Source organism: Gossypium raimondii, chromosome 9 (genome assembly GCF_025698545.1).
Source record: "Gossypium raimondii isolate GPD5lz chromosome 9, ASM2569854v1, whole genome shotgun sequence".
Lineage (NCBI taxonomy): Eukaryota > Viridiplantae > Streptophyta > Magnoliopsida > Malvales > Malvaceae > Gossypium > Gossypium raimondii.
Window position 1 is genome coordinate 37,473,383 of NC_068573.1, and position 25,229 is coordinate 37,498,611.

A 25,229-nucleotide genomic window follows, 5' to 3' on the forward strand; every position below is an offset into this window, starting at 1 on the left:
GAAATGGTTTATCATGTGATTAATCTTTAAAAAGGGCTATGTTCAAATGCATTAGCTTGTAGTTATGGTGGTATGGTATGTTAATGACTGGTGAGTTATGCATATGGAATGAGTGAGGAAAGTAAAAAAATGCAAATGAAAGTTTAAAAATTTGGAATAGTTGAAGTTGTTGAATATACTTTATGAATATTGTGGTATCAATACTGGATTATTCTAGATATGCATAAATTTCTTATTTAAAATGAATTGATATGATTAAAGTTTATACGAGCTTATTAAGCATTCATTGCTTATGTAATTGTTTCCGTTTACTTTTCAGATTATCAAAAGCTTGATTAGGTTGGAAGCTTGTCGGAGATATATCACACTATCCATTAGTTCTATCGGTAATTTCGAATGTTTTAATTGTGGTCATAATGACATGTATAGGTATTTTGTTTAATGTTGGTCTATATGTAAATTGTTGAGATTAGCCACTTATTTTAGCTTGTGTTGAATGCCATGTTATAGTTTGTAGATTTGTGAATTGGAGAGGCTAGGTTAGTAACAAATTGGATGAGGAATATGACCTGTAAAATGACCTATTTTCGTCCACACGGGTAGAGACACGAGCGTGTGTCTCAACCGTGTGTGACACACGGCCAGGTGACATGGTCGTGTGTCTCCTGTATCTTAAATTTGCACAAAACAGAATGCCCACACGACCTAGCACACGGGCGTGTGACTTGGCAGTGTGACCTAAGTCAGTATACTCACATGGGCACGAACACGGGCTGAAACACGACCGTGGGTCCTTATTTCGAATACCCACACGGCTTGAGACACGGGCGTCCCTCTAAACTGCGTGATTCATACGGCATGGCCACACGACCGTGTGACCCCTGCAATGTTGGAAAATTTAAATATTTTCGAAAAATTTTCTAAGTTTTCGACTTAGTCCCTATGTGTTTCTACTGCGTAAATTTGGGTCTCGAGGGCTCGTTTATGGGGCAATATGTATGATTTTGATTGGTTTCAAATATGAATGCTAGATGAAATGAAATGTCTGATAATTAATTTGTAAACTCCGGTAATACTCCGTAACCCTGTTTTGGCGACGGATTCGGGTTAGGGGCATTACATCCACGACCAACTAGATGCATCGAAAGAAAAACAAAAGGTGTTTTCTTTGGCGCAACAATCATGTGGAAGCGAATCTCATCATTGGTGGAAAACTCCCATTGATCAGCTTAACCTGAGGGAGTTTCATGGACGAGACAAATGTTTCGCAGAGTTCATCAACTTGATCTCTGTCACAAGGGACAAGAAGGTTGCATCCATTTCCTCAATGCATATTGCAATGGATGAGGATATCCTTTTGTCGTTCTTCCTAGATATGGCCTTAGTTTGCAGTAGCTTTTTACCTCAAAGTCCGCAATGTCAAATGTTATTTTTATTGTTTTATTTTTTATGTTAGTTAGGCTTGTCGATCTTGGGAGTCCTCAAGGCATACATGAACATGCTCATGTAGCCAACCAACATGCAGTCTATGGTATCTATGCGGATGTAACAATATAAATGAAATTGAAAAGTTTGAAATGTGATGAAATGGATTTGATATCCAAATTGAAAAGTCATTGAATGGATTGATTTGTAAGTGATATATCTTTATGATTGTTGATAACAAAGGTGATTGAATTGAATTATGTATACTTGTTATAATTTTATGATTTGTTGATTGATATACCTTGTTGATAAGTTATATGAAAGTAACATGAGTTGGTATGTTAAGTTACTTGTAACATCGATTATAGTTATAGATATATGCTCACTTTACATGACTGGTTCTCCAACATGAGTGATGCAATTAACTAATGAATTTAAGAAATGGATGTAGGTGATTTCTTCAATTAAGCCCACCACCAACTTCATTTTTTATTTTAGGTTTTATTTCAGGGATAAATCAAAGATGATTCAAGATTTGTTATTACTCACCCAATCCAATTTTAATCAAACATTGGCTTTGATAATGAATCCAACCCAAATCAACATTGTTCCTATCATTGATACAAGTCGGAATACATAAGAATGAACAATGTTGTCGTTTTATTATTTCCTTCTACTAAATTTCTATTCCTTCTTCCATTTTTAGGAGAATGAAAAAGATAAATCCCAAAACACTAATATTCAAACCTAACTAAAACTAGTCAATTTTTATTTAATTATTTTGGAAAAGCAGTTGTGTAAGGTGATTCTTATGGTGAAGAGACAGTGTAGTAAAGAGCCTAGAGACAGGGGAGTAGGGGATAGGTGATAATGAGAATTTGTAGTTCTTATGTTACAAATAAACAAAAAAAATGTTTTGTACTAATTATAGAGAAGCCCCTAGTTTAAATCAAAAGTAAAAAAAAATCACGTCAACAATCCGTTAATAGATTAATGGAATTTTTAATGGTAGTGACCAATTTAAGCAATTATTTTAATTACGGTGATTAAATTGATAAAAAAAATTAAAATGACCAAAATAGGAACAATGCTATTTTAGAGTGACTCATGATGTAATTTACCCTAAAAAAATTCAACTTAAAGGTTTAGTATAACTTATTATCAAACACTTTTTTTGTTAAAAATTTGTAGTAATTAAAATATAATATTATTATCAAACACAATTAAAATGTGCAAAAAATATCCAACACATTAAAAAAATTTAAACCATATTTTATTCTTTTTAATGGAGTAAAATTTTGTAATAACTTATCAAACAAATGTTTAGAACAATATACTTAGGCTTCGATCTTCATTGCATTAGGAGTTCTAGAAGTGCTTTTTCACTGTAAAATCAATGAAGAGCACTTGGCTTTCGGGGTCAAAATGCGGTGAAAAAGTCTTTTTCACCTAGATACAAAAGTTGGAATTTAGATGCTTTTGACTTTTAGTTAGTGAAAATTTTCAAAACATCTTTATTTGTATTAACTATTTAAAAAATATATAATTGTTTATATAATTTATGTATTATTATATTAAATGATTTAAAACTTATTTATTATTATATTTAATTATATCATCATCTGTACCGCTTTTAAAACATTGCTCCTTTTTCAACGGTTCAGATTCAATATATTTTAATATCTAACGATTCTTCTTTGTTTTTTAAAGGGGATGTTTTTAGAATTTTCCGTTAATGACAGCCCTCACGACATACATTAGCAATGTATAGTGGAATTTTTAGGCTAAATAAGATTGACCAAATTTGTCGGTTTCTATTGTGTAGGAGGTGTAGTGTTTTAGGGTTTCATACATTTTCATATTTCAGTAGGCATCTTATTATCAAACAGAACCTTTGGCAGAATGGGAGTCAGCAATATATTCAACCCTGCTTCACTTTGCTTGCTCAAATCCAACGTTCGTCAAACTCAAAGGCCCATTCGCTCTTTTGAAGGAAATCAAAAGGGGCTCATCATGGCTACTTTCTCTTCATCGCCTTCCACGGTTTCGGTTGAGCATGTCAATCAGAAGTTGAGTGGTGACTCTTTTATTCGACCCCATTTGAGAAAATTGTCTCCTTATCAGCCCATTTTACCTTTTGAGGTAATTGGAAGAAACCCCATATCAGTCTTCTCCTTATTTAGTCCCCCATCTCTCTCGCTGCAGTGTTTGATTAAGTAACTATTTTAATATCTTGACGTGATTGATACATTATGGTTATTTCTTGCTGATTCATGTGGTCTGGCAACTTACATGATTGATACGCTATTTTAAGATCATTAGCTTCCTATATGCCTCTCATGTTAATCAATTTGTTGGTTTTTATTTCTTATTTATAGAGTCGGGTCTTTGTTTTCTAGGTTTTGTCAGCAAAACTGGGAAGAAAGCCTGAGGATATCATCAAATTAGATGCGAATGAAAATCCTTATGGCCCACCTCCGGAGGTCATTGGCCTAACTACTTCCTTTTCTGTAGCCATAATGCAAGCATGAAAGAAGTTCAAAGAAAATTTATTTCGGTTGAATTTGATTTGTGCCTTTGTTCTGTACCAATTGCAGGCACCATTCTTGCAATAGAGTAATCCATTATTCCCTGATTACAAATTTCAGATTGTTTGTAGGTTCTTGAAGCTTTGGGGTCACTGAAATTCCCATACATCTACCCTGATCCTGAATCTCGTCAATTGCGTGCTGCCCTTGCTGAAGATTCGGGGATTGAATCTGATTATATTCTTGTAGGTTGTGGCTGTGATGAACTTATTGATCTGATAATGCGGTTAGAACCAGGAAACTTAGTTATCCAACCTAGCCCATAGCTTCTACTCTCTGTGGTTTCAAGCATTATGAATTTCCAACTAGTTTCTCTTCTATTTTGGATTAATATTTTGTTACAGATGCGTGCTTGATCCTGGGGACAAGATTGTTGACTGTCCTCCAACCTTCACAATGTATGAATTTGATGCTGGTGTTAATGGGGCACAAGTTATCAAAGGTAGAGAAATATACTTTATACTAGTTTCACTTTCATAGACATCTTCACTTCGAACTTCATAATTATCTTTGTTTGTGTCTTGGGCGTGGATTGTTGTTACAGCTCTGAGTTATGGATTGAGTCACCGGACAATTCATAGGAAAATTGTTTAAGTTAGCAGGGCTTTTCCCCTTGTTTCTATTTATTCAATGCGAATGCCCTATGGTGAATGTGTGGGACACTTCAAAGGGAGCCCCCTTAGATTAATTCAATTTTAAGAGGTTTAAGACTCTCTCTAACAAATCTGACTTAATTTTAATGCTGCCTATCAGCCTCTTAAATAGAGCTTACATAGGTTTACTTGTTTTAATAGAGGACTTATAAGCCAAGGAAAACAAGGATTCTAAATAAAGAATGACTCCTAAACCCTAATAACATAAAGATACTTTTGAGTAAAGATCTCCTAAAGCTAATATCATTCTAAAAATAATAATTAACAAATAATCATTGACGTCTAGCCTTACTCCCCTCCTGGAAGTAGTACCAAATTAATGCATGAGTATTTAGAATTTATGCACTAAAATTGTCAGTTATTTAATTATTTTCCATTCTGCTATAATACGCATAATCATGAACATATTAATATTCTGTGCAGTTCCAAGGAAGCCAGACTTCAGCTTGAATATAGAAGCAATTGCTGAGGCTGTTGAGCATGAAAAGCCAAAATGCATATTTCTTACTTCTCCAAATAATCCTGATGGAAGGTAAGTGTTTCCAACAGCTTTCCTTTTTTTAAATCTGAGGGACATGATCATTGTGTTGCATTCTATAAGAATGTTGTCTGATTGGCATTCATTTCTAGATGAAATATACTCTAAAAGGCACAAAGGGGGTGCCATCCTAAACCCTAAAATTTACTGATCAAGAGTGACTGAAAATTGTTGGATGGAATCAGTCTCTCTCATCCCTTTGAATTTGTTATACATGACTAGACCTGTCCATGGGTCAGGGCCGCCTGGCTAGAAGGCCCGCCCGAGAAGTGAGAGGGTTTGGGTAAAAATATAGGCCCGAAAAATGGGTTTAGGAAAAAAGGGGCCCATTTAGAAAATGGGCCGGGCCTTGGGTAAGGTTTTTTGGGCCTGAACCCGGCCCAAATATGCCCCAAAAAAAAAGCTGTTTTTTCTTTTTTACTGTTTTCTTGCTATTTTCTTATTGTTTCTTTTCACTATTTTGCTACCTTTCACTATTATGTTGCTACTGTTTTGTTGTTATTGTTTGGATATTGTATAACTCTTGTTTTATTGTTAATTTTGTTACTATTTTAGAGGCATTTGCTTGTTAAGTATACATATTTTTTTAAAATTTTTTTTCAATTTGTTGGAATTTGTTGGGAAACATTTATTTTAATGTTTTTAGTATTTTTGATGTATTATATTTTTAAAAAAGATAATATAAAAAAATTAATATGGGCGGAACGGTCTTGGGCAAAATTTTAGGCCCATTTTTTTGGCAGGGTCTAACTTTTGGTTGGGCCCGGCCCATGGACACCTCTATACATGACTGCGTTCCTTTTCCTGGTGACTTGCTACTATAATTTAGTTGCTTCATTCTGAAGCTCTTTAAGGTGGGTCTTCTGAAATCGTTATGATGATTTCATGAGCTTGTGGACTTTATTTTAAATCTGCAATGTTGAAACTGTAACTATACATTGCTCTGATATGTTCTTCCACATATTGTTTTGATACCTCCATTTCTTTGTTAATTGGAATTTGGCAGTATAATTAGCGATGAAGTTCTCTTGAAGATCCTTGACATGCCCATTTTGGTGGTTCTAGATGAAGCTTACATTGAGTTTTCAGGAAACGAATCTAGGATGCAGTGGGTGAAGAAGCATGATAATTTAATTGTTCTTCGAACATTTAGTAAAAGAGCTGGTATGCTTGTGATTCTCTTCTTCAATTCTTAAAGTCAAGTTTTTCATGAATTTAAACGTTTTCCTTCTATTCTCTTTGGTTGTGTGGTTTTGATAGGGTTTCTAAATCTTGGAAGCTGAGGGCTTGTTATCTCTAGTCTACTTTCATAAATATGTATGATGAATAATGGATGAGATTCTGATTATCTTTTTCCTTGATGTTGATATGCAAGCTGCTAACTAGAACTTCCAACATCATATGCTCTCAGTTGCATTGATCAGAGTAGTAGCATTATGTTTTGAGACAAATGTAGAAAAATTTAGAAACAAGTCTCGCATATTTTGGTTTGCCTGAAATCATGATTTGGGTGGATTATTATTTTCTTTCGGTAGTTTTATAGTGAACATCTGTAACCACTCTGCTAATTGGTTTTCAGTAATGATTCTTGCATTACTGAAGGAACAATTATTTTCTTTGTTGCTTTTGTATGGATTTTCTGCTTAAGGAATGATGTTTGATGTAGAATATAAATAATTCAAGCTTTCTGGTGCTACACAGTTATTCGTGGGTTTAAAAGTTAAGAATTCATTGGGGGGTGGAGGGTGGATATAAGCTATGTCACTTGGACTCGGTTGTGTCCCACATGGCTATGTGCCTAAGAAGGGGATGTTCAATTTTTGCCAAGATTTTCATGTATTTGGAGAGTCCTTAGATGATCCTATGGCCATACCTGAGTCTCTTAAATGTCAAAATAGGTACTTTAAGAAAAATGAAGAGCAGGAGCAACATAGGATATAAGGGAAGAATATAAATTAGTATCTTATTCTGAATAGTATGCGTTGTTGTTTTGATTTTTCCTCTTCTATGTCCAGGAAATTTTTTCAAGTATAACCTTTTTATTTAAAAAATGAATAAAACATCTTATATTCGTGTGACCTCGGATTAAGCAACATTGGAGATCGTAGCTTCTGCATTTTAATAGTTATATGGATCGTTTCAGACTTCTGAAACCTTGGAGAGCGTCTGAAACTTGTATCCTCTGTAAGATAGTGAGGTTCTAATATTCTTTGGAGATGGAAATTCAGTATGTTTTTAATTTAATCTTCAGTTGATGTCAATCTGAATAGAAGATATATGCTTTGCTGGTTCATCAGGGACTTTTGTGGCATTTACATGTTTTTCAATTAATCATTCTACTTATTTCTGTGTGTGGATGTGGGTGAATGTCTAGCCCTCACTTGTCCAAGGAAAGGGAAATAAATTAGAACTTGCTATTGAAAATTAATAATTATTTCAGGTTTAGCCGGGCTCCGTGTTGGATATGGCTCATTCCCTTTGAGCATAATTGAGTATTTGTGGAGAGCAAAGCAACCATACAATGTTTCTGTCGCTGCTGAAGTTGCTGCATGTGCTGCATTGCAGAACCCAAAGTATCTAGAGGTTCTTATTGTTTCTTTTTCCCTTTTCAGTTCTTAACATGATTTTAGTCTTTGTTGCGAGCTTCTTTAAAAACTGTTCCCTCTAAAAATGGGATATTTCGGCATCTTGATTCCCTTATGCTTGAAACTCATTCCTAATACTGCTCTGCAAATCTTTACCAGTTGGTGAAAGACGCTTTGATACAAGAACGGGATAGGCTTTTCAAGCTTCTCAAGGAAGTACCATTTCTGAATCCATATCCAAGCTATTCTAATTTCATTCTATGTGAGGTGACATCTGGAATGGATGCTAAGAAATTGAAGGTGACATTTCTGAATCCATATCCAAGCTATATTCTAATCTCCCCTGCTCCCATTTGTCACTGCTTTGCTCTCTTTGTTATTTTGTTTCTTGCAATAGTATTTATGCATGATTGCCATCCATCTCTTTCCATTTGAGGCTGTTCAAGATAATTTGTGATTTGTCATGTTTGCGTGCCTTTGTTCTTCAATTTTCAATTTTCAATTTTCAATTTTCATATACTATGCGACATGTTTGAAATTGTATGCTATTTCTGCCAAGTGTAAATATCAAATATTCCTCTGTTAACACTTTTACTGCGTCTTGCAACTATTTTGGACTGAGAGCTATTATGGGTATCATCTAATGTGGATGCTTCAAACCTTTTATTAGAGTAGGTTTACTTGAACCATGAAGTATTACAAACTTGCTTGAGAAAATTCATCTGCTCTATTTTGCAACCATGTTTGAACGGTGATGTAGAAGAATAAAAGCTTCTAATAATGTGACTTGGTCTATTTTGAGCTATAGAATTCTGGTTGTTCTTAAGAAGCAAACCAAATGTGTATGGTTCATGAAAATTGCAACTTCACCTTTTGACCGCAATTCAGAGTAACTAGGATTATGACTGCTTGTTCTCCCCCGTCTTTACTTTGTCCATTGCCTTTGAAATAATTGATACAGGATGACCTTTCAAAAATGGGTGTAATGGTCCGTCACTATAACAAGAAAGAGTTGAAGGGCTACATCCGTGTGACTGCTGGGAAGCCTGAACAAACAGATGCTTTAATGGAGTGCTTGAGACGGCTATCTTGATTTCATTTCTTTGCTAAATGTTCCAGGAAATTAAATCTATTTTCATAGTAACAAATGAAATTGTGTTTTATTACTTTAAATTCAGACCTTTGATTTTCAATTTTTATTTAAAAAAAATAAAAGCTACGATCTTAATCAGATATATAAGCATAAAGCTAAGCTCCATTGAACGATAGCTGAACAATAGCCCATTGTTTATCGAGTTGTTTAGTCCCCAAAGATTTTTTCCATATCCTTGCGGAATTGATAAGTTCAGAAATACTTACACTAGAATGGCAGAAAATGAAACTATGTATGTTCTTCCAAATAAACCAGCAGATAATAGAATAGAAAATAGGCCTCTCCATCAGAACTCAGAAGACAACAAATTACCTTCATTCTTAATATCCCATGGTATCCACCTCGAAAAAAACTTTATTATATTAACATAACGATTCATGTAAAATTAATAAAATTTTCATCTTAAGCTTTTAGGATATTTGTAAGTAACAAAAGTTCATATTTAAAAAGAACTCAAATTAACATTTTCATTTAATTTATTTTGTTTGTTTTTGATGTAAGGATTAAGAAAGGTCAAAACCTAAATATAATTGGGAGAATTTAACATATAGAAATAGAACTTGATGTTGAGCTTGCAGGAATGGTTTATTTGGATTCCTCTGCAGTGAAGCATCCACCCCTTAATCTTTGCTGAAGAATTATGAATACCGTTTTAATCATTTTATTGTTTTTTTATATTATAATTTTATTTTATTTGTTTTTCCATTTTCGGTTAACTCATGACACTAATAACAAATTTTATAAAAATATTATATGATAAAAACTAATTGAAGATAAATAATTAAATAAAAACCATTATTTTATATATCTATTAAAAAATACTTTTATATCTCATCAATGGTAAACTAAATGATCATTAATTCAAATCCAAGGAATTGCTTCATTTCAAATTGAAAAGAAGCATAAGATATACCTTTTGAGCAAGTAAGACTTAAAGTTTGAAACTTTGGAATTAGACTAAATTATGAGTGTTGGGTGTGGGGTTCATCCCCAAAATTCAGTTTCCACTAGTATTCAGTTACAACAAAAATCTATAATTTCAATCTGAACCATATCATCATACATCAAAATGAAAAATAAAGATAAAAGGCAGATGAAGTGGACTGCCCCAGCTGGCACAATTGAGGACAATAATAAAACTAACTTCGAATGCTGTCTAACGAGGACTGAGCAGAGCCAATCTTGCTGGCTTCCACCTGTCTAACCCAAATTTGCAGTGGGTTGAGGAAGCTGTGCAGATTGTCAGCCATGCCCATGCTGTACCAAAACACCTAAACAAATAAGGCAGGAGACATAGGACATGTGATATGTTCTTCACATTCAATAATCTTTACTCAGTGTGTTACATATGCTGAAAAGTTCAGTTTTTGCATACTAATACAAAATAGAGAGCCCAAATGGAGAGAGCCCCCACAGTCTTGCACCTCATACTAAGCAAACTAGCGTTCCATCACAACCTCTTCAAAGTTCCAGTCTCTCACAAGATCCCTCCTAACAGCACGACTACGCACCAGACGTGGCGGACCTGCCATTCCAACGCTGTTTTGAAAATTTGGTTGTGGGGCCACTTTGGAGGTCGTTGTTATAGCTGGTCTTGCAGATGGTAGAGATGTCTTCCTTGCTAAGCAGTTAGCAACAGCTGAACATCTTCCCTCGTTATCTGAGCTTGAAACAGAGTAACTCCGGAAAGAGTGTGATGGACTTTCCACACTGTGGCACACCAGGCATGCAAGACTCATCTTTTGGCCTTGGAGACCCTCAAACCAGAGGTTAACTTTCTATCACTGCGATACTGCAGCCACATATAAGAAGATAAGATGTAAATGTCCAATAACTTAAACAGGACAGTTTTCCATCACAGGTTGTTGAAAACCAAATCCAGGAATGAAGGAGCTACTGTCAAATTAGAGCTATTTTATATGAAAAATAAAGAAATGCGACTCTCAAATTAAATAAATAATTCACAAAAGTGCAGCAACAGAGACATAATTTCAAATAGCTTCCTAAGAAAGCTACTAGCCCATTATCTTATAATTTAAAAAGTGTATGTATAACAAGCAACACAAACATCAATCAATCAAAGAGGAACATCAAACCTGACTACCATTCTATATTAATAGTTATCGGGGAGTATAGATCATTGAATTTTGACTCAGTTGCCTTAGAATTTCTATCAAGTTGGTACTACCACTTGCTGACAGTTGCAGACAGATGTAGGGGAGGGGGGTGGGGGAACTAATTTGGTCCCAACACGGAGTCTCCGAATCTTGATTAAGAAGCATATAAATAAAATGATAAAATCATGAAAGGGCACATATGATAGTAAACCATGCAACTTAAAAAATAAAAATAAATCCATCTTAAGTGCATTGTGCATTCTAAAGTCAAAGCAGGGTGTGTAACACATACAGAGGTAACGTTTCTTTCGAGTAATTTAACAAGTAAATAACAGATATGTCTCATTATTTTCTCAGACTAACACTGAAGAAAATGAGGAGACCCTTAATTTCTTCAGCCATTAGTTTAAGTTACAGGCAAGGGAAAGAAGGCAGCTTGCTGTACCTTAACTGTTAAAGGAATAAAGAAATAAATAAAAAGATAAATTTGTAAAGGAGCATCTGGTAATAGTTTAACAGGAAAATAAACAGTGATCTCACTGAGACTTCTTGTACATGTTTCTAAGCCTATGGTACATTAACTGAATGAAGCAAAATGCATAATGCATAATGCTTATCATAGTGTGCCTTGATGACATGCCTGCAATTTCTATCAACAATTAGACAACAGAGAAAGCAAGAGGAGTTTGCCTAGAATATAAGATGTAACATTATCAAATTAGCAAATAGCAAGCTAAACCAGTGAACAGTTTTTTACGATAAGAAATTCTAGACAAAATAAAACATTTCTCAGTTCACCAACAGTGATTTGACTACTTATTATGCTAGATCTTTCCAGAATACAACACTATAATTCTAATATTACTGCCCTGTCTGCTATACCAGAATCCATCTCTTTTCACTTTCTCTGCCACTGGTTACTGGTGACTTTTAACTTTACCTGTGATGAACAACAGCTCTCAAGACAACAAAATAACATCGTCTGCAAATAGGTTTTCTGTTAACAAACTTGTACTACTTAACGAGCAGATTACCAAGCATCAACAAATTTCTGAGGACAATCAACTGAAGAACCCTAACTCCTTATTTTTCTATACATGCATGTGTGTGAACCATCATCATTATATATTCTAGTTCCCTAACTTCCCCTTCCTTTCTAGATCTCTCTTAAGTTGTGCAATACATAAATGGTTATGCTAAATGTTATGAAGTATCTTCAATGTGATTCTCTATGAACAAACAACAAAAACATCAAACTCACAGATGTATCCAACAATGTACATACCTAAAGATGTTGGGGTAAGGAGAGACCTTCTTCCTTTATGCAAATCATTGCAATCGATGATCTCCCATGTCCCCACCAACATTAAAAGAACCAAGGCACAACAATGCCAAACAAATAAGCTCACTTTCTTAGTTTCCACTTTGGTATGTAGTAATTCCCAGCTCTATTGATGATGCATGAGAATGAATTCATACTATACTAAAGATTGGGTATATACAATGAAACTTGTTTTCTTAGTTACAGGAATGGCAATCTTTGTGTCGACCACATAACTAGGAAATTTTTCTTGTTTACATGTTCATGAACACGCTTGTTATAAATTATACTAATTGTAAGAAGACCTACTCAACAGATTCAGAAAAGAAATAGAAATGACTGATGATGCTAGAATCACAAGCATACTGAATGCATGAATGGAGATTTGTGCACTTTGATTCTCCAACAACCCCAAATAGTTCAACACACCATCCCTTGTAAAATATGCCCTATTTTCTTCTTTCCTTTTTGAAAAGTTTATGGTAATTGAATCTCAAGCGAAACTTATATGCAAAACACACAGCTGCAATTTGTGTATGACATACAATGCCGGCCAAACGAAAACAAACAGACAAATAAATAAAAGATAAAACCAAGAACAGTTGTTTCCATTAACAACCAATTGACAATCAAACTGTGCTTAATTTACCTCACGATCCAAGACAGGACCAATTCATTTATTGGGAAGCTAAAAAAAACCTCTGTTCATTGCTCTACATGCAAATCACATATATCTAACATTTCCATAAACGACCCAAAACACTTAAAATAATAACAAGACATCGAAACAATTCAATTATTCCCTCCCTTGTTCCATTTTTAGAGATAGGAAAAGAGACAAAACTAGAAACCCATCTTAAAACACTCCCAATTTGGAGTTCCCATCAATTAAAAACCATATTCCATAAAACGCACACGGAAACCGAAACCTAACGACCCCCCCAAAAAAAAAACGAATAGGAACAAAAGCAAAATAAAAATAGTAAAGACAAGAATTGAAAGAAAAAGTGACACCAAAAAAAAAGAAAGAAAAAAACAGAAGGTGAGATCTGAAGAAAGAAAAATTACCTGTAAACTGTTTATTTGAGGTTTGGTAAGTTTGGGTAAGCGTTGTAGTAGCTAAGTGGGTTGCGTTGTGCTTTGCTTGGCTTGGTTGATTCCTGGCGTGGGAGACTTTAAAAGAAGGGTCCGTGCAAGTGCAAGTTCAAGTGCAAGTGGGTTAACATTAAAAATATTAAGTGGGAGTGCGTAATGGAGAGACACACTAGTGGGCAAGATTCTTTCTGTTAGAACGAGCGTGGACGAAGAGAGACTAAGTCATACTCACTGTCACTTTGTTACTCTTCACAACCCAATCATGTTTCTCCATGTATGCCTTTCCCGGTTTTCCTACTTCCCTCAACCGCAATTTTACTCCTCTACACTTTCCACCTTTCACTTCTCCAAGTATTTAAATTATTTTTTTATCGATTGATACTTGCCTATTAAAGATTTTAATAATTATATTAATATTAAATAAAAAACCTTTTTCTATTATAAAAACATCAAAAACAAAACCCTATTCATAATTGCGGGTTTGCTTGTTGCTTAAAGTTAAACAAATCCAGCTACTGAGTTTGATAATCATTTATCCTTGCATCCTTTAAGATCTTCCACCCATATTAAATATCTGCAAATCCTTTGCTGGGAACATAACTGACAGTGTAGTCAAAACCAGAGGATGGATCATCCCCATCAATACATTCATAATTGCAAGTACAATCTTCAACATAAAACTTCAATATTTACATGCTATTAACAAAAGCACCAACTTTAAATTGCTTTAAAATTATCAGTCTTCCAATTACCCCGGCTATCTACAATTCCTCTCTTCACTGTACAAAGATATGGACATTAATATGGATATGGTAGACCTATAGCAATGAAACTACCCCAGAAATTTGCTAAAAAAATTGCTAAAAACTGCACGATAACGGATTGGATATGTACACAATAATTTCTCAAAAATGATGGCTACTTCCAGGGAAAACAAAGAAAAGAGAAACAAGGAATACAAGATCTAGGCAGAAATACCATTACTTGGATTGAGAGGACATATCAATATCATCATCTCTAATGCCACCACCAAGTTCACAAGGATCACAGGATTCCTGTGAGCACCAATCATCAGGGACGCTGAAAAAGTAAGTTGACATGAACTTTCTGAACCTTTTCTTGTATTCCTTGGGAGAGATAACTGTTGGCAACACGTTCTTGGGAACAACTAGAGAAGACTTAACCCATGTCTCTAGTTGTTTGTCCCATGTATACTGCCTCAGATAATCAATAATCCCGCAAACAAGCTCCCGCCGCTGCGTATCCACACCAAGAAGTAAAGAGTAATCCATTACGTTGATCGACTGCAAATAATCATAGCCCTTTCAGTCAGTACCTTATTCCCAGTGAGAGAAGTTTAACCTAAAAAGGGAGAAAAAATCCAATTGAAAGAATTAAAAGCTCACATTGAGGAACGTTGTGTCATTCCATATAGCACGCTGCAAGAGACGCTTGTTTTTATTACTAAGGTATAACGGAGAAGAATTCATGTCATTGACAAAGTTCTGATCCAAAAGAACATCTCCAGAACCATCAGCAGCTGAACTTAATCGAGCATGCAAGGCACCTTTAAGATCATACTGGCGAGTAATGTTTCTTCCAAAGGTAAGATTCTCCATTACCATAAGATCATTTCTTGTCTCTTTCCCAGTTTTTGGCTGTCTTACTATCACCTACAAAATGTTCAAATGGTTCAAAGAAAAAAAAACAAAGAATAAAGTAATCAAGATGTCAAAACAAATAAAAGCTAACCTGATAAATTCCAAGAACTTTGGCAAGACAGGTTTGGCTACCAGACTCAAACGCCTGGTTCATGTATTTGAAATAATGTAAAGCAAACTTCTCAAATGAATCATACTCCGTCTTCTTAATTTCCTTTATAATAAATCTGTCATCAAGTGTTTTGCCAAAAAAGGACTTGCTCTTCCCTCCTTTGGCATCCCAGTTTCTGCAACGGCTAAGCGAAGCAATATAATCAAGCTCTGAAGGGCAGCACCGTTCCCGAAGATCACGGAACTGGTTAGCATATAAACATACTACTGTGTATTTACCCTTCCCAAGTGATTTTGAAACCCCTAGAGGAACTTCTATGTTAAGAGCATCAGGAGGAACTAAAGAATCCATCAAGTTTAACCCATCAAAACTGGAAAACTGTGACTCGTCTGAAGAAATGCTCAGACTAGAGACAGAGTCTGAATCAGATGAACCACTAGGAGACCAATGGGGGGATGTTATTGTAGGAACTTGAATGTGGCGACGTAAACTTTCAGTTAGTTTATCTCTCCTCCCATCCTCATTAGACATTTCTGCTACAGCATGATCTTTCAGCGACAATAATGCACAAGCAATTATACTTGATAGTTCACTCTCATAGTCTGACAATATATAATCATTCATTCCTAGAGGTATGTGTAGCCTCGTCCCTTCGTCCCTGATTAATTGATTGCCTGTGGGTATTTTCTCAGGAGTATAACTACTGATAGATTCGAACTTGGGGGCCTTTCCTCTTAGAAGATCCTTCATGTATATCTGTCTGATTTCAGATAAAGGCATCCAAAACCATCCGTTTAAGTTTTCTAAGCTGGATAGTAATGAACGTGGAGATCCACCCCTACTAGATCCATTTGAGTCAACTATCGATTCATCGGAAGAAAGCTCTGTAGAAATTGGAATTGTTCTATCCACTTGCAAATGATCTGACAGCAGTTCATCCTCTGCTTGATAATTCTCATCACCAAGATGAGGAAGAACAGAAATATTAGATGTCACAACAAACTCTAGGCTGGATGATTTCACAGGGCATGTACCATTCACTGCTGGCTTTCCAATATTCTCAACCATAGTGGAATTGTGTATGCTGTCACATTCCTCGAATTTTTTGACAGGAACATTTGAAGAGAATTTATCACCTGAAAATTCATTTCTTTCAACAAATGAACCTGTCTCATCTTTCAGATTACCTGTATTATAAGAACACTTATCACCATTTCCAGATTTAGCTTCTGTCCTATTGTCCTCTCCATCAGCACTACTCATATCCGACTCCAATTGCTCCAGAACCGCTTTGTTATTGGCACCAACAACTACTACTGTAGGATCAGGCAAGAGGAGAGAATGCAGGCGTCTATCCCAAAGGCATGATTCCAGAAGAAGAACCCACCTTACTTGGGTCAAGCTGAGGAGTGGATGAAAACCCAAGTTTGCATTTCCATTCTCTGCAACAGCATTCTGAAAGTTTACCTGCAGTTTTTTGCCCAATAATACACATGAATCAGAGAAACATACACTCAAATACTGTGGCAAAAAAATCATTTAAATAGTGATTTCAAGTGCATAGCAGAGCAACAATAGTCTTAATTTTACTGTGTTGATAAGATATCATGCATATAAAAAATTGTACATACAATCTAGTTTCACTTAGAATAACAGCTTATTCAAACAAGGAGAAACAGAAACAAGCATCACACACCCAACAATAGATCAGAAAGAACAATAGATCAGAAAGAACAGGAGAAAACCAACCTCAAAATCAGAAGCTTCCAGTTTCAACATCTCTTCAACATCAGAAAATTCCTTTAAGGAGCCTTTAAGGTTTAGAGTTGAGCCCTCAAATTGAGACCTTATCTGCACCAAAAAGCTTGCAACCTCTCTGAACATTAGCATCCCTTTCATATAAACCTAGAGGAAATATCAATATCAATTCAAATATATTATCACGAGTGAATGTCAAAGGCGAGAAGACAAATATGTTTCATCACAGAAGAAACATTATATCAGAAGATAAAGCACAGTGAAAATGGAATATGAACATACATTTTCAAACTCTTCCTTCAGCCAATCTGATCTAATTGACTTACTAAACTCCAGCTGTTGTGGAGGCATTGACATGGTATAAGTAGTAACTGAGGAGCAACTAAACATTGCAACCATAGGACCCGACCTGCAATTACATTAACATGACAAGAAATGTGAGGAAATCAAATTTCTAAGGCAGCTCTTTGCAGAATTTCTAGACTTTTTCTTAAAAAAGTAGAGATGTTAGCTATTATTAGACAACTCCATAGGAAAAGCATGCATTTTGCTAATTATTCTGCATTCTAAGATGGAAAACCACCCTAAACCTATTGAATAAATCCCTGAGCATAAGAACTGTATAAACCTCCTCAAATTCTAGGCAGTAAGTTACTTACAAGCATTTAAAAGTCAGAAGGTGTTAACAGAAAAACATTAAGCATAATTCTCAAACAAAAAGGAAAGTTTTTCCCATTTGACTAGTGCATATGAATGTACTGTGAGTTTATTGTTAAATGACAAGAGAAGCAGCAATCGATACCCAAAGAAATATAGGAAGTCCTTATGCAGAGAATGACCACAGCTGGATGATTGGCCGAATGAAGAGTGTTCAGAAAAGCTGAGTTCCAAGAACTTTCCAAATGAAAGACTACGGGCAGCAGTTGACATTAGCACTCTTTTTGTAGTTTTTGAAATTCCATTCCCAGTTTTACACTTGCCACAGCGACTCCACATCCAGAGTTTTCCCTGTGCTTCCCCAGGTAAATGCTTAGGAAGCTGTTTAACCTGTATTGTTAATTGCTTACTATGATGTGCATAATGGTAAAAGTGAACTTTTGGCGGTTCAGCACATACAGCACACTGACTTCCCTGCAAAAGCAGAAGTTTCTGTCAGTGGAAAACCCAAAAGCATCAGACAGCGACAAAAAGTTAGGTATTCAAATGCAATCCATTATCATACAACTTCAGGTTACCTAAGTTTCTAATGAGAATAAAGGTAAACTAAATAACCAATAATTGTAGGTGACATAATTTCAAAACATTACAAGATAAAGATCATATCTCCAATACTTCAGAGAAGTTGGCAATCTAATCAACCTCGTCTCATCAAAATAATGGAGAAAAATTAACAAGAAGAGAAAAAGCTACTAATAAGAGGGGATTCCAGACCTGATTGAGTAGATTATCTTGAAGGAACTTTCCAAGAGGAACATCAAAATTCCCGTAGAACATTATATGGCTAAAATGGCTTTGCTTACATATAGTCTCCCGTAAGGCATTCCGGCTTGAAATAAGAACCAAAATACTCTGTGAATTCAACATTGTGTTGAGGTCCTTATTGTTAAGTTCTTCGTTATCATGTCCATTAGCTTTCAAGTCAAATGGGGCTTCAAAGAAAGCATGAGAAGATTGGGGTCTGTCCTCAAGAGGTTTCTTTTCATCAGGATCACCTTTAGATTCCACATAAAATTCATCTGTGACCTCAAAACATTTCACTGTCGGAACTGCTTCTGTTAGCTTGGATTGCATCCCATTTAACCCAAAATATGCAGACAATGACCGATAAGGGGCAGTGGATGCAAGAGGGAAATTATTTCCTATAACTTTCTTCAGAGAAGCAGAAATAGACGACAACCCAGAGAGAATTGCCGGATTATATGGCTCCAAAGATAATGCTGAATTGTAGTCTAATCCTGAATTCATGATTTGATCACCATTTATTTCCCCATTTATGTGGTAACCTTCTTCATGGAATGCATTGGAAATCGGAATGTCAATTTCATGCGATCGAGTTTCAGCAATAGACTCATCGAGACAAGGAACACTCAGGTTACCGATTTCTGAAGCACAGGATTCCCGACCTGGTAGCAACACATTTGCTATTCCAGTGAAAAGAATTCTAGAGAACATTGCCTTCTGATCAGTAAGGAAAGAAGTTTCCAGGATTAAATGATATGCCATGACAACGGCATTCTGCACAACACACTTAATCTTTTTGAGTTCTTCAGAATGACTTCCTTTCAACAAAATCTGCAGCATTATGATATCAAATTAACAAGGCAATTCATACACAGGAATATGCCTACATATCTAACCGGAAAAGAAACAAGGAAAGAGAGAGCTTGTTTTCAGACAGATGGCATCAGGTCAAACATCTTAAGTCCAGATATCAAACACGATTTGTTCTTGAGAAACCAAAGGTATAAAAATGGATGATGCAAAAGAAACTCAAGTGGAAGACACGACACTGAAGCCTCAAAAGTCTAATCAACAAGGAAAGACAACCCAGAGCAACAATCTATACAAACTGGTCAAATGTAAATTAACTAAAGGCTTAAAATAAGAAAAGCACATTTTTAATACGGGAAGGCCATATGCTATACGGAGTTAAGTATTTCTATGAGAAAGATCAAAGACTACAACAAGCTGCTTTTTTCTCAACGTTTCAACAAAACAGGTTTAAGCGTTAAGATAATTCTGAATTTCAAGCTTACAAGTTACAACAAATCATCATATATAAAAACCTAAGAAGCTACAGGTCTAATTAGTACTTTAATGTGAATTATAATTGAATATTTAATGGCCTTTGATAAATGAGGTTTGAATTGATGGCCTTATCCAATTTCATTAATTGCAGAGAACAGGCACAAGAATTTTTGATGTCTTCCCATCAAGAAGTTATAGGGCAAGAAATGATGGATAAGCTGTCAAAGGAATAATCTTTTGATTAGAACTGCTTACTATATTTTCCACATAAACACTGCTCCGACATATAAACAGGACCCATATCCAACTAGATATCTTGCTTCCCGCACCTAAGAAAGTGTTTTTTGTATGTGCATCCTGATTACAGGGGAAAATAATTAAAAGAAAGAAAAAGTTGTCAACTTACAGTGCAACCGAGATGTTTAGGACAGCCCTCAAGGAACATCAATGTTTTACTTGGTCGTTTCCCCCCTTCACCAGAGCAAGCATGTTCCTCAACGAACTTTTCTATGTGAAAGGAGTCGCACTGCTTAAAGGAGTCATTCTGCTTCAGCTTTTGATTCATCAAAGTTTCAGATGGTATAACTGGTAAGCCAGTACAAAGTGCAACTCTCTCTAGACGATGTAGCTTCATGTCAAACACCAGTGTAATTCCTTTCTCAAGGATACACTCTTGAAAATCACGTGAAACAGTTTTCTCCACTAATATCACATTTGGATGGCACATATCTATCATCTCACTTAGACATTTCAGATGACATTTTTCCTGTATTTATAGGTCAATAATCAGAAACATATAGCATACCTCTGCAGTACAAAAACAAAGTTGGTTATTGCCAAGTTACCTCATCTAGTGAACTGAATGAAGACAACCCACTAGACGACTGACCAAGGACTCCCTGAATTAGTAACAGCCTTGGATTCTTGTACCTAGTTTGCATGCGCTTATGAGCAGCATGCTTTTTGAAGACCAATCCCTTGATCAATTGGCTGCAAAATAAACATTAATTTATAAGTTGAAGAGAAAATTCCTATAACAGCATGAACATTAAATTGCTGGGTTATATTTTCAAATAAAATAAGAAGAACGAGGATTTTCATTTGTGCTCTATGCTCATTTAACTAAAAGGCGATTAAAATTTACAAAAGAGGATGTCCTTTCACATGCTACAGACTGAAGGAGAGAAAAACAGTAATCTGTTCCTCAATTATACTTTATAGAGACAACAGATGTTTATAAGAACTATATTCTGCTTCAGAAAAAGCACATTACAACCACCTTTCAATCTTAAAAAGGAAACATCAAAGGTAACAAAAACATTTGAGTCTATTTAATGTAAAATCTGAATTACTTAATGAATAAATATCCATAAAGAGAACTGTATCCATAAAGAGAACTGTAATTTTAAGAAACAGTATATTTAACTCCTATCACCTTTGACTGCGAGAACCAGTTGCAATGCATTTTACTTTCACGTATCTATCTGGACCATTTGCTTTGTCATCAATAGCATCGGGATTCAAAAACATAGCAGCTTCCCAAGATAAAGAAATAACTATATCCACCCAACTATTGCTGTCATTAACAGAACAGGCAACGCCCACAGATTTAAGAAATTGACTGATGATAGCTTTGAACTTCCCATTTATTACCTCTTCCATTGCTCTTTTTTTTTCCTCTTTAAACCTGTATCTTCCATTGTCATCATCTATAATATGACTCAAGGAACTTGGTTTTCCCCATTCTGTGCCATCTCCACATTCATCATCATCATCATCATAAGCCACGGTTCCCTCCAAGTCATCCACTGGATATTCTGGCTCTGGAGGTTCCCAAATTTGACTATCCATTTCAACATTAATGGACTGAGAAGCCCCATTTTCTTTGCCTAGGGTTGTAGGAGAATTTTCAACAATGCTCTCTTTTGCTTCTTGTTCATTACTAGCTTCTGTTATCTCAATATCTCTCACTATGTCCATATCATAGCTATTTTTCTTATCCCTCAAGTTGCTTTCTATCATCATATTCAAGCTATCAACTCTCTTCCTAGGGCCTTCTGAGCTCAGGTGTTGCAATCGGCCATTTGGCAGAATATTTTTTGAAACAACCTCTTGGCCATCCTCGCCCCCGAAAAATAATAAATAAATGCCCGCTCACACCATGATTTAGTTTCAAGACTCCAGTTAATATAACAGCACCGTAACTGAGAATAAGGAAACCCACTGATCATATGAGTTTATATCAACTGAAAAATCACCTGATAGAACAGAATGCAAAATGTAAAGGTTTGGATTAAAAGGAAATTGAAACAAATTAACTAATAAAAAAGTATAGGTGCTTACTGCAGCTAGAATATGAGCGGTCACTACAAGACAATGAGAAAATTGGACTGATCATTGGTGTTGCATATGGAGTAATACCATCCTGCTTTACGAAGTCTCTTCCTTTCCTCTCACAGCATAATTTACAAGACCAAATGGGGTCTCCAGTACTTGAAATTACAGCATTACCATTATCCTGTTTCCTCTTTTCTTCAATAGACTTCGCAAGTTCAGCACCACAGTAATGACACATGCTACACATCCAATGCAATATTAACTCCAGCAAAATTTAATCACCTATTTGGATAAGAATAGTAAAAGAGATAAGTTTGATAAGCAAAATAAGATAGTGTTGTAAGATCACTCCAGCATTTAGATATTAAGATCCCATATTGAGTAAACAAAAACTTTTGGAAGGCACTCATAAGCTTCAAATTGACTAGAAAATGCTACAATGGTTTCTCTTAGTAAGTTATCTTAATAAAGTTCATTTGTTCAAAATATAAGATAGTCAGCATAAAAGAAACTAAAAAGTAAAATGTTTATACAAACTTAACAAACCAATTTCTTTTGGTGTTTGACAAATTGATTTTCTTTTATTCAAAGACTACCTTCCCAGTAGAGAATAGCTGCAAAGAGAGGTCATACTGTTCCAGTATTGAGTACATGTAATAGTTCTTGAAAACCAGCAGGATGGCATATTGCAGAGTTCACCAGAAGATAAACATGTACTCCAAATATTCCCAAACTTTATAAACCAAAGAACGGTGCTACAAGTGTACCAGCAATACATAAACCAAAAACTTCACTATCCCCCTACCTGTGTTCACAAATAAATCTGCAATTCTGCATACATTGCTGAAGTGTCCCAAATGAATCAGGAATTTTAAAGATTATTGCTTCTATTTGGTAGTATTTATGGTAAGAACAAAAGGATCCCTTTGTTACAGAGATCAAAAGGAACATAAAGCATAGGGAGAACAACTTAGAATTGCAATGATCATATATACTAACCGGTATTTAAAACCAGATCCAAAAAAAAAAAAAAAACTCCCAGTCTTATGTCCCAAAGGAAAAAGATTCCAAAACCTGAAAAAATGATTGCCGCCCGTACATATGACATCAAATCAATTGACATAAAAAGATACAGATTAAACAGAGAACACAGCATCAGATCAAACAGTGTTCATCAAAAACAGCGATAATGAACTGGAAAATAATATTGACATGCATATACCAGGACAAGTAAAAAAATCCAGTGAGATAAATGAACAAAAACATGAAATAAAGGGCGACACCAACATTCAAGGCTGAACTGAGATCTCTGGGCAAAGGAGAGAGAGAGAGAGAGAGAAAAGATTAATTCATCAAATCAAATGCACTCAAATGAAAGATCGGAAAAGCAAAACTTCATAAAGTCAATTAATCTAAAATATATATAAAAGCTCCAAAGCATCAATCCTTGGATTTCCAAAATGGCAACTGTTCTAAGTTTTTCCCGAGAAAACGAAGTTGACATATTCGAGCTCTGAATTACACAGTTTAAACGGGAAACAAAAATAATTCAAAGTAGGAAAATTCACTGAAGGCAACAGAAAAGGAAACAAAGAAGCAAAAGCATTATTACTTACAGTTAAAGCAATCCAAAGAACCAAGGTTGGGGTATAATATAGTCTCTAATCCAATCTCAAGCATAACAGAAACCTTTTTGTTGGGCTTTCTTTTTGCTCTTTCCATTTCTGTACCCAGAAGCAAACATTTTTTTCTCTTCCTTGAAAAACCGAAAGAAAGAAGCAGTGAAGAGAATGGGAAGTTATAAAATGAAAAAGGCAAGAAATTTGAACAAAGGTATTTAAGTGGGATCCATTATGTGTTTTTTAAGCTTTTATAAAATATGAAATGAAAGGGTATATTTGTTTGTGTCTGAACAAAGGGAGTAGATAATACATTTTTTCAATTGCTTAAATAAAATATTTATTTTGCAATCATGTCCCTCCCTCGTACATTTTCGTGTGGAAACGAAAAGCAAACATGCATCAACTTAAAGCTATGATAGAAAAACTCTAATTAATTAATTACTTGTATTGATTAAGCAAGACTAAATCAAGGGTTAATTCAACTAATATTATACATTTGGTTAAATATTATTTAAATAATTTAATATAATAACTATTTATTATTTTGATTAAATTATTAATGTGACTGTCCTAAAACAAATGGCCGAGCACAAATCTCATTACCAATAAAGTTATGCCACTTGGCAGCCCAATAATAATTCTAGGAGCACCTGATTTGTTTGGACATCTGCATGATTGGGGATGAATAGAGTGTCCTCTTAAAATTTAGAGACGTGGAATAATAAGGGCGTTCGTGTCATTTTTGCTCCATTTAATTACTAGACTACCCTCGTTTCGTGGAGTAAGGGGCAACCCTAGTACATTATGGGCAGCCAGTGATTGGCTGGGATAAAGACAAGTCAATAGCGGGGTCCGTATATTAGACGACAAGCAATAATTGCCTACTCATCAAAGCAGAACAGTGATTCTTAGCAACTATTTTCAAATAAAAGAACCGCCAAATCTATATCTTTTTAATTTTTAATTTTAAATATTTTATTTTTAGATATTAAAGACACCTTAATTTAGTTTCGAGACTTATCTTGCACAATTATATGCGTAGGTCTCCAAACCTCATAACGTGTTATTGTCATAGGTAAGTTTTAGTCCAGTCAATTTATTAGTTTTACTTTGGATTGTATCACTTCTTACTTTATTTTTGATGTAATTGTGTAATTATACAATGTGTCTACTCAAACAGTACATTTGTAATAGTTTTATACTTATGACTACTTCAATTTGTATTTATACTTTAATTATATTCTGCTTGTTACACTTCAAAAATAAACAAAAAAATTAAGAACTTTAGATTTATTTTCTCTTTGCCAGATTAGTTGGGTGTTTGTATTCTTTAAAAATATTAAACATATCATAATATTTAAAAAATTTAAAAATTAACTGTAAATTATATAAATTCTTAAATATATATATTATACTTGCGGTTATTATCTATACTATTATTTAAGCCTCGATTGAATTAGTGTTACAAGTCAATTGAGCACCAACTCGATTAAGAAAATTATAAAATGTTCATTCG

At 34.9% G+C, this 25,229-nt stretch overlaps 3 protein-coding genes across 7 annotated transcripts; 1 reads left to right on the top strand and 2 right to left on the bottom strand.

Moving 5' to 3' along the window:
* Positions 1–3,211: 3,211 nt before the first annotated feature.
* Positions 3,212–9,036, top strand: LOC105799443 (histidinol-phosphate aminotransferase, chloroplastic). The gene is made up of 9 exons (XM_012629999.2): positions 3,212–3,567; positions 3,825–3,908; positions 4,085–4,239; positions 4,358–4,455; positions 5,090–5,198; positions 6,211–6,368; positions 7,645–7,787; positions 7,949–8,089; positions 8,751–9,036. Exons 1-9 carry the CDS (start codon positions 3,328–3,330, stop codon positions 8,880–8,882), a joined length of 1,260 nt encoding a protein of 419 aa, XP_012485453.1. The 5' UTR covers positions 3,212–3,327; the 3' UTR covers positions 8,883–9,036.
* Positions 9,037–9,873: 837 nt separating this feature from the next.
* LOC105799445 (hypothetical protein) lies at positions 9,874–13,733 on the bottom strand. 3 transcript variants are annotated; one of them, XM_012630009.2, is made up of 2 exons: positions 13,449–13,733; positions 9,874–10,734 (listed from the first exon to the last, which is right to left on the bottom strand). In XM_012630009.2, exon 2 carries the CDS (start codon positions 10,679–10,681, stop codon positions 10,382–10,384), a length of 300 nt encoding a protein of 99 aa, XP_012485463.1. In that variant the 5' UTR covers positions 10,682–10,734; positions 13,449–13,733; the 3' UTR covers positions 9,874–10,381. The 3 variants fall into 3 exon arrangements, with proteins under 3 accessions (XP_012485463.1, XP_012485462.1, XP_012485464.1); XM_012630008.2 differs by lacking the exon at positions 13,449–13,733 and adding an exon at positions 13,030–13,396; XM_012630010.2 differs by lacking the exon at positions 13,449–13,733 and adding an exon at positions 12,345–13,011.
* A 351-nt stretch (positions 13,734–14,084) lies between these two features.
* LOC105799444 (putative 1-phosphatidylinositol-3-phosphate 5-kinase FAB1D) lies at positions 14,085–23,957 on the bottom strand. Of its 3 annotated transcripts, none has more exons than XM_012630007.2 (12): positions 23,708–23,957; positions 22,098–22,373; positions 21,190–21,958; positions 20,600–20,744; positions 20,161–20,520; positions 18,438–19,298; positions 17,809–18,137; positions 17,289–17,415; positions 16,998–17,153; positions 15,228–16,715; positions 14,882–15,148; positions 14,085–14,779 (listed from the first exon to the last, which is right to left on the bottom strand). In XM_012630007.2, exons 3-12 carry the CDS (start codon positions 21,777–21,779, stop codon positions 14,456–14,458), a joined length of 4,647 nt encoding a protein of 1,548 aa, XP_012485461.1. In that variant the 5' UTR covers positions 21,780–21,958; positions 22,098–22,373; positions 23,708–23,957; the 3' UTR covers positions 14,085–14,455. The 3 variants fall into 3 exon arrangements, with proteins under 3 accessions (XP_012485461.1, XP_052476381.1, XP_052476382.1); XM_052620421.1 differs by having other exon boundaries at positions 21,190–22,012; XM_052620422.1 differs by lacking the exon at positions 23,708–23,957 and adding an exon at positions 22,688–23,696 and having other exon boundaries at positions 21,190–22,012.
* Positions 23,958–25,229: the final 1,272 nt, after the last annotated feature.

Excerpts from the sequence above, each read along its gene's own strand:
- LOC105799443 (XM_012629999.2), top strand. The coding sequence starts at position 3,328 with ATGGGAGTCAGCAATATATTCAACCCTGCTTCACTTTGCTTGCTCAAA. Across the intron at positions 3,568-3,824 it reads AGCCCATTTTACCTTTTGAG|GTTTTGTCAGCAAAACTGGG; the intron begins GTAATTGGAAGA and ends TTTGTTTTCTAG. Across the intron at positions 5,199-6,210 it reads CCAAATAATCCTGATGGAAG|TATAATTAGCGATGAAGTTC; the intron begins GTAAGTGTTTCC and ends GGAATTTGGCAG.
- LOC105799445 (XM_012630009.2), bottom strand. The coding sequence starts at position 10,681 with ATGAGTCTTGCATGCCTGGTGTGCCACAGTGTGGAAAGTCCATCACAC.
- LOC105799444 (XM_012630007.2), bottom strand. The coding sequence starts at position 21,779 with ATGATGATAGAAAGCAACTTGAGGGATAAGAAAAATAGCTATGATATG. Across the intron at positions 20,745-21,189 it reads ACTGGTTCTCGCAGTCAAAG|CCAATTGATCAAGGGATTGG; the intron begins GTGATAGGAGTT and ends TTTATTTTGCAG. Across the intron at positions 17,416-17,808 it reads GACTTCCTATATTTCTTTGG|GTCGGGTCCTATGGTTGCAA; the intron begins GTATCGATTGCT and ends ATGTAATTGCAG.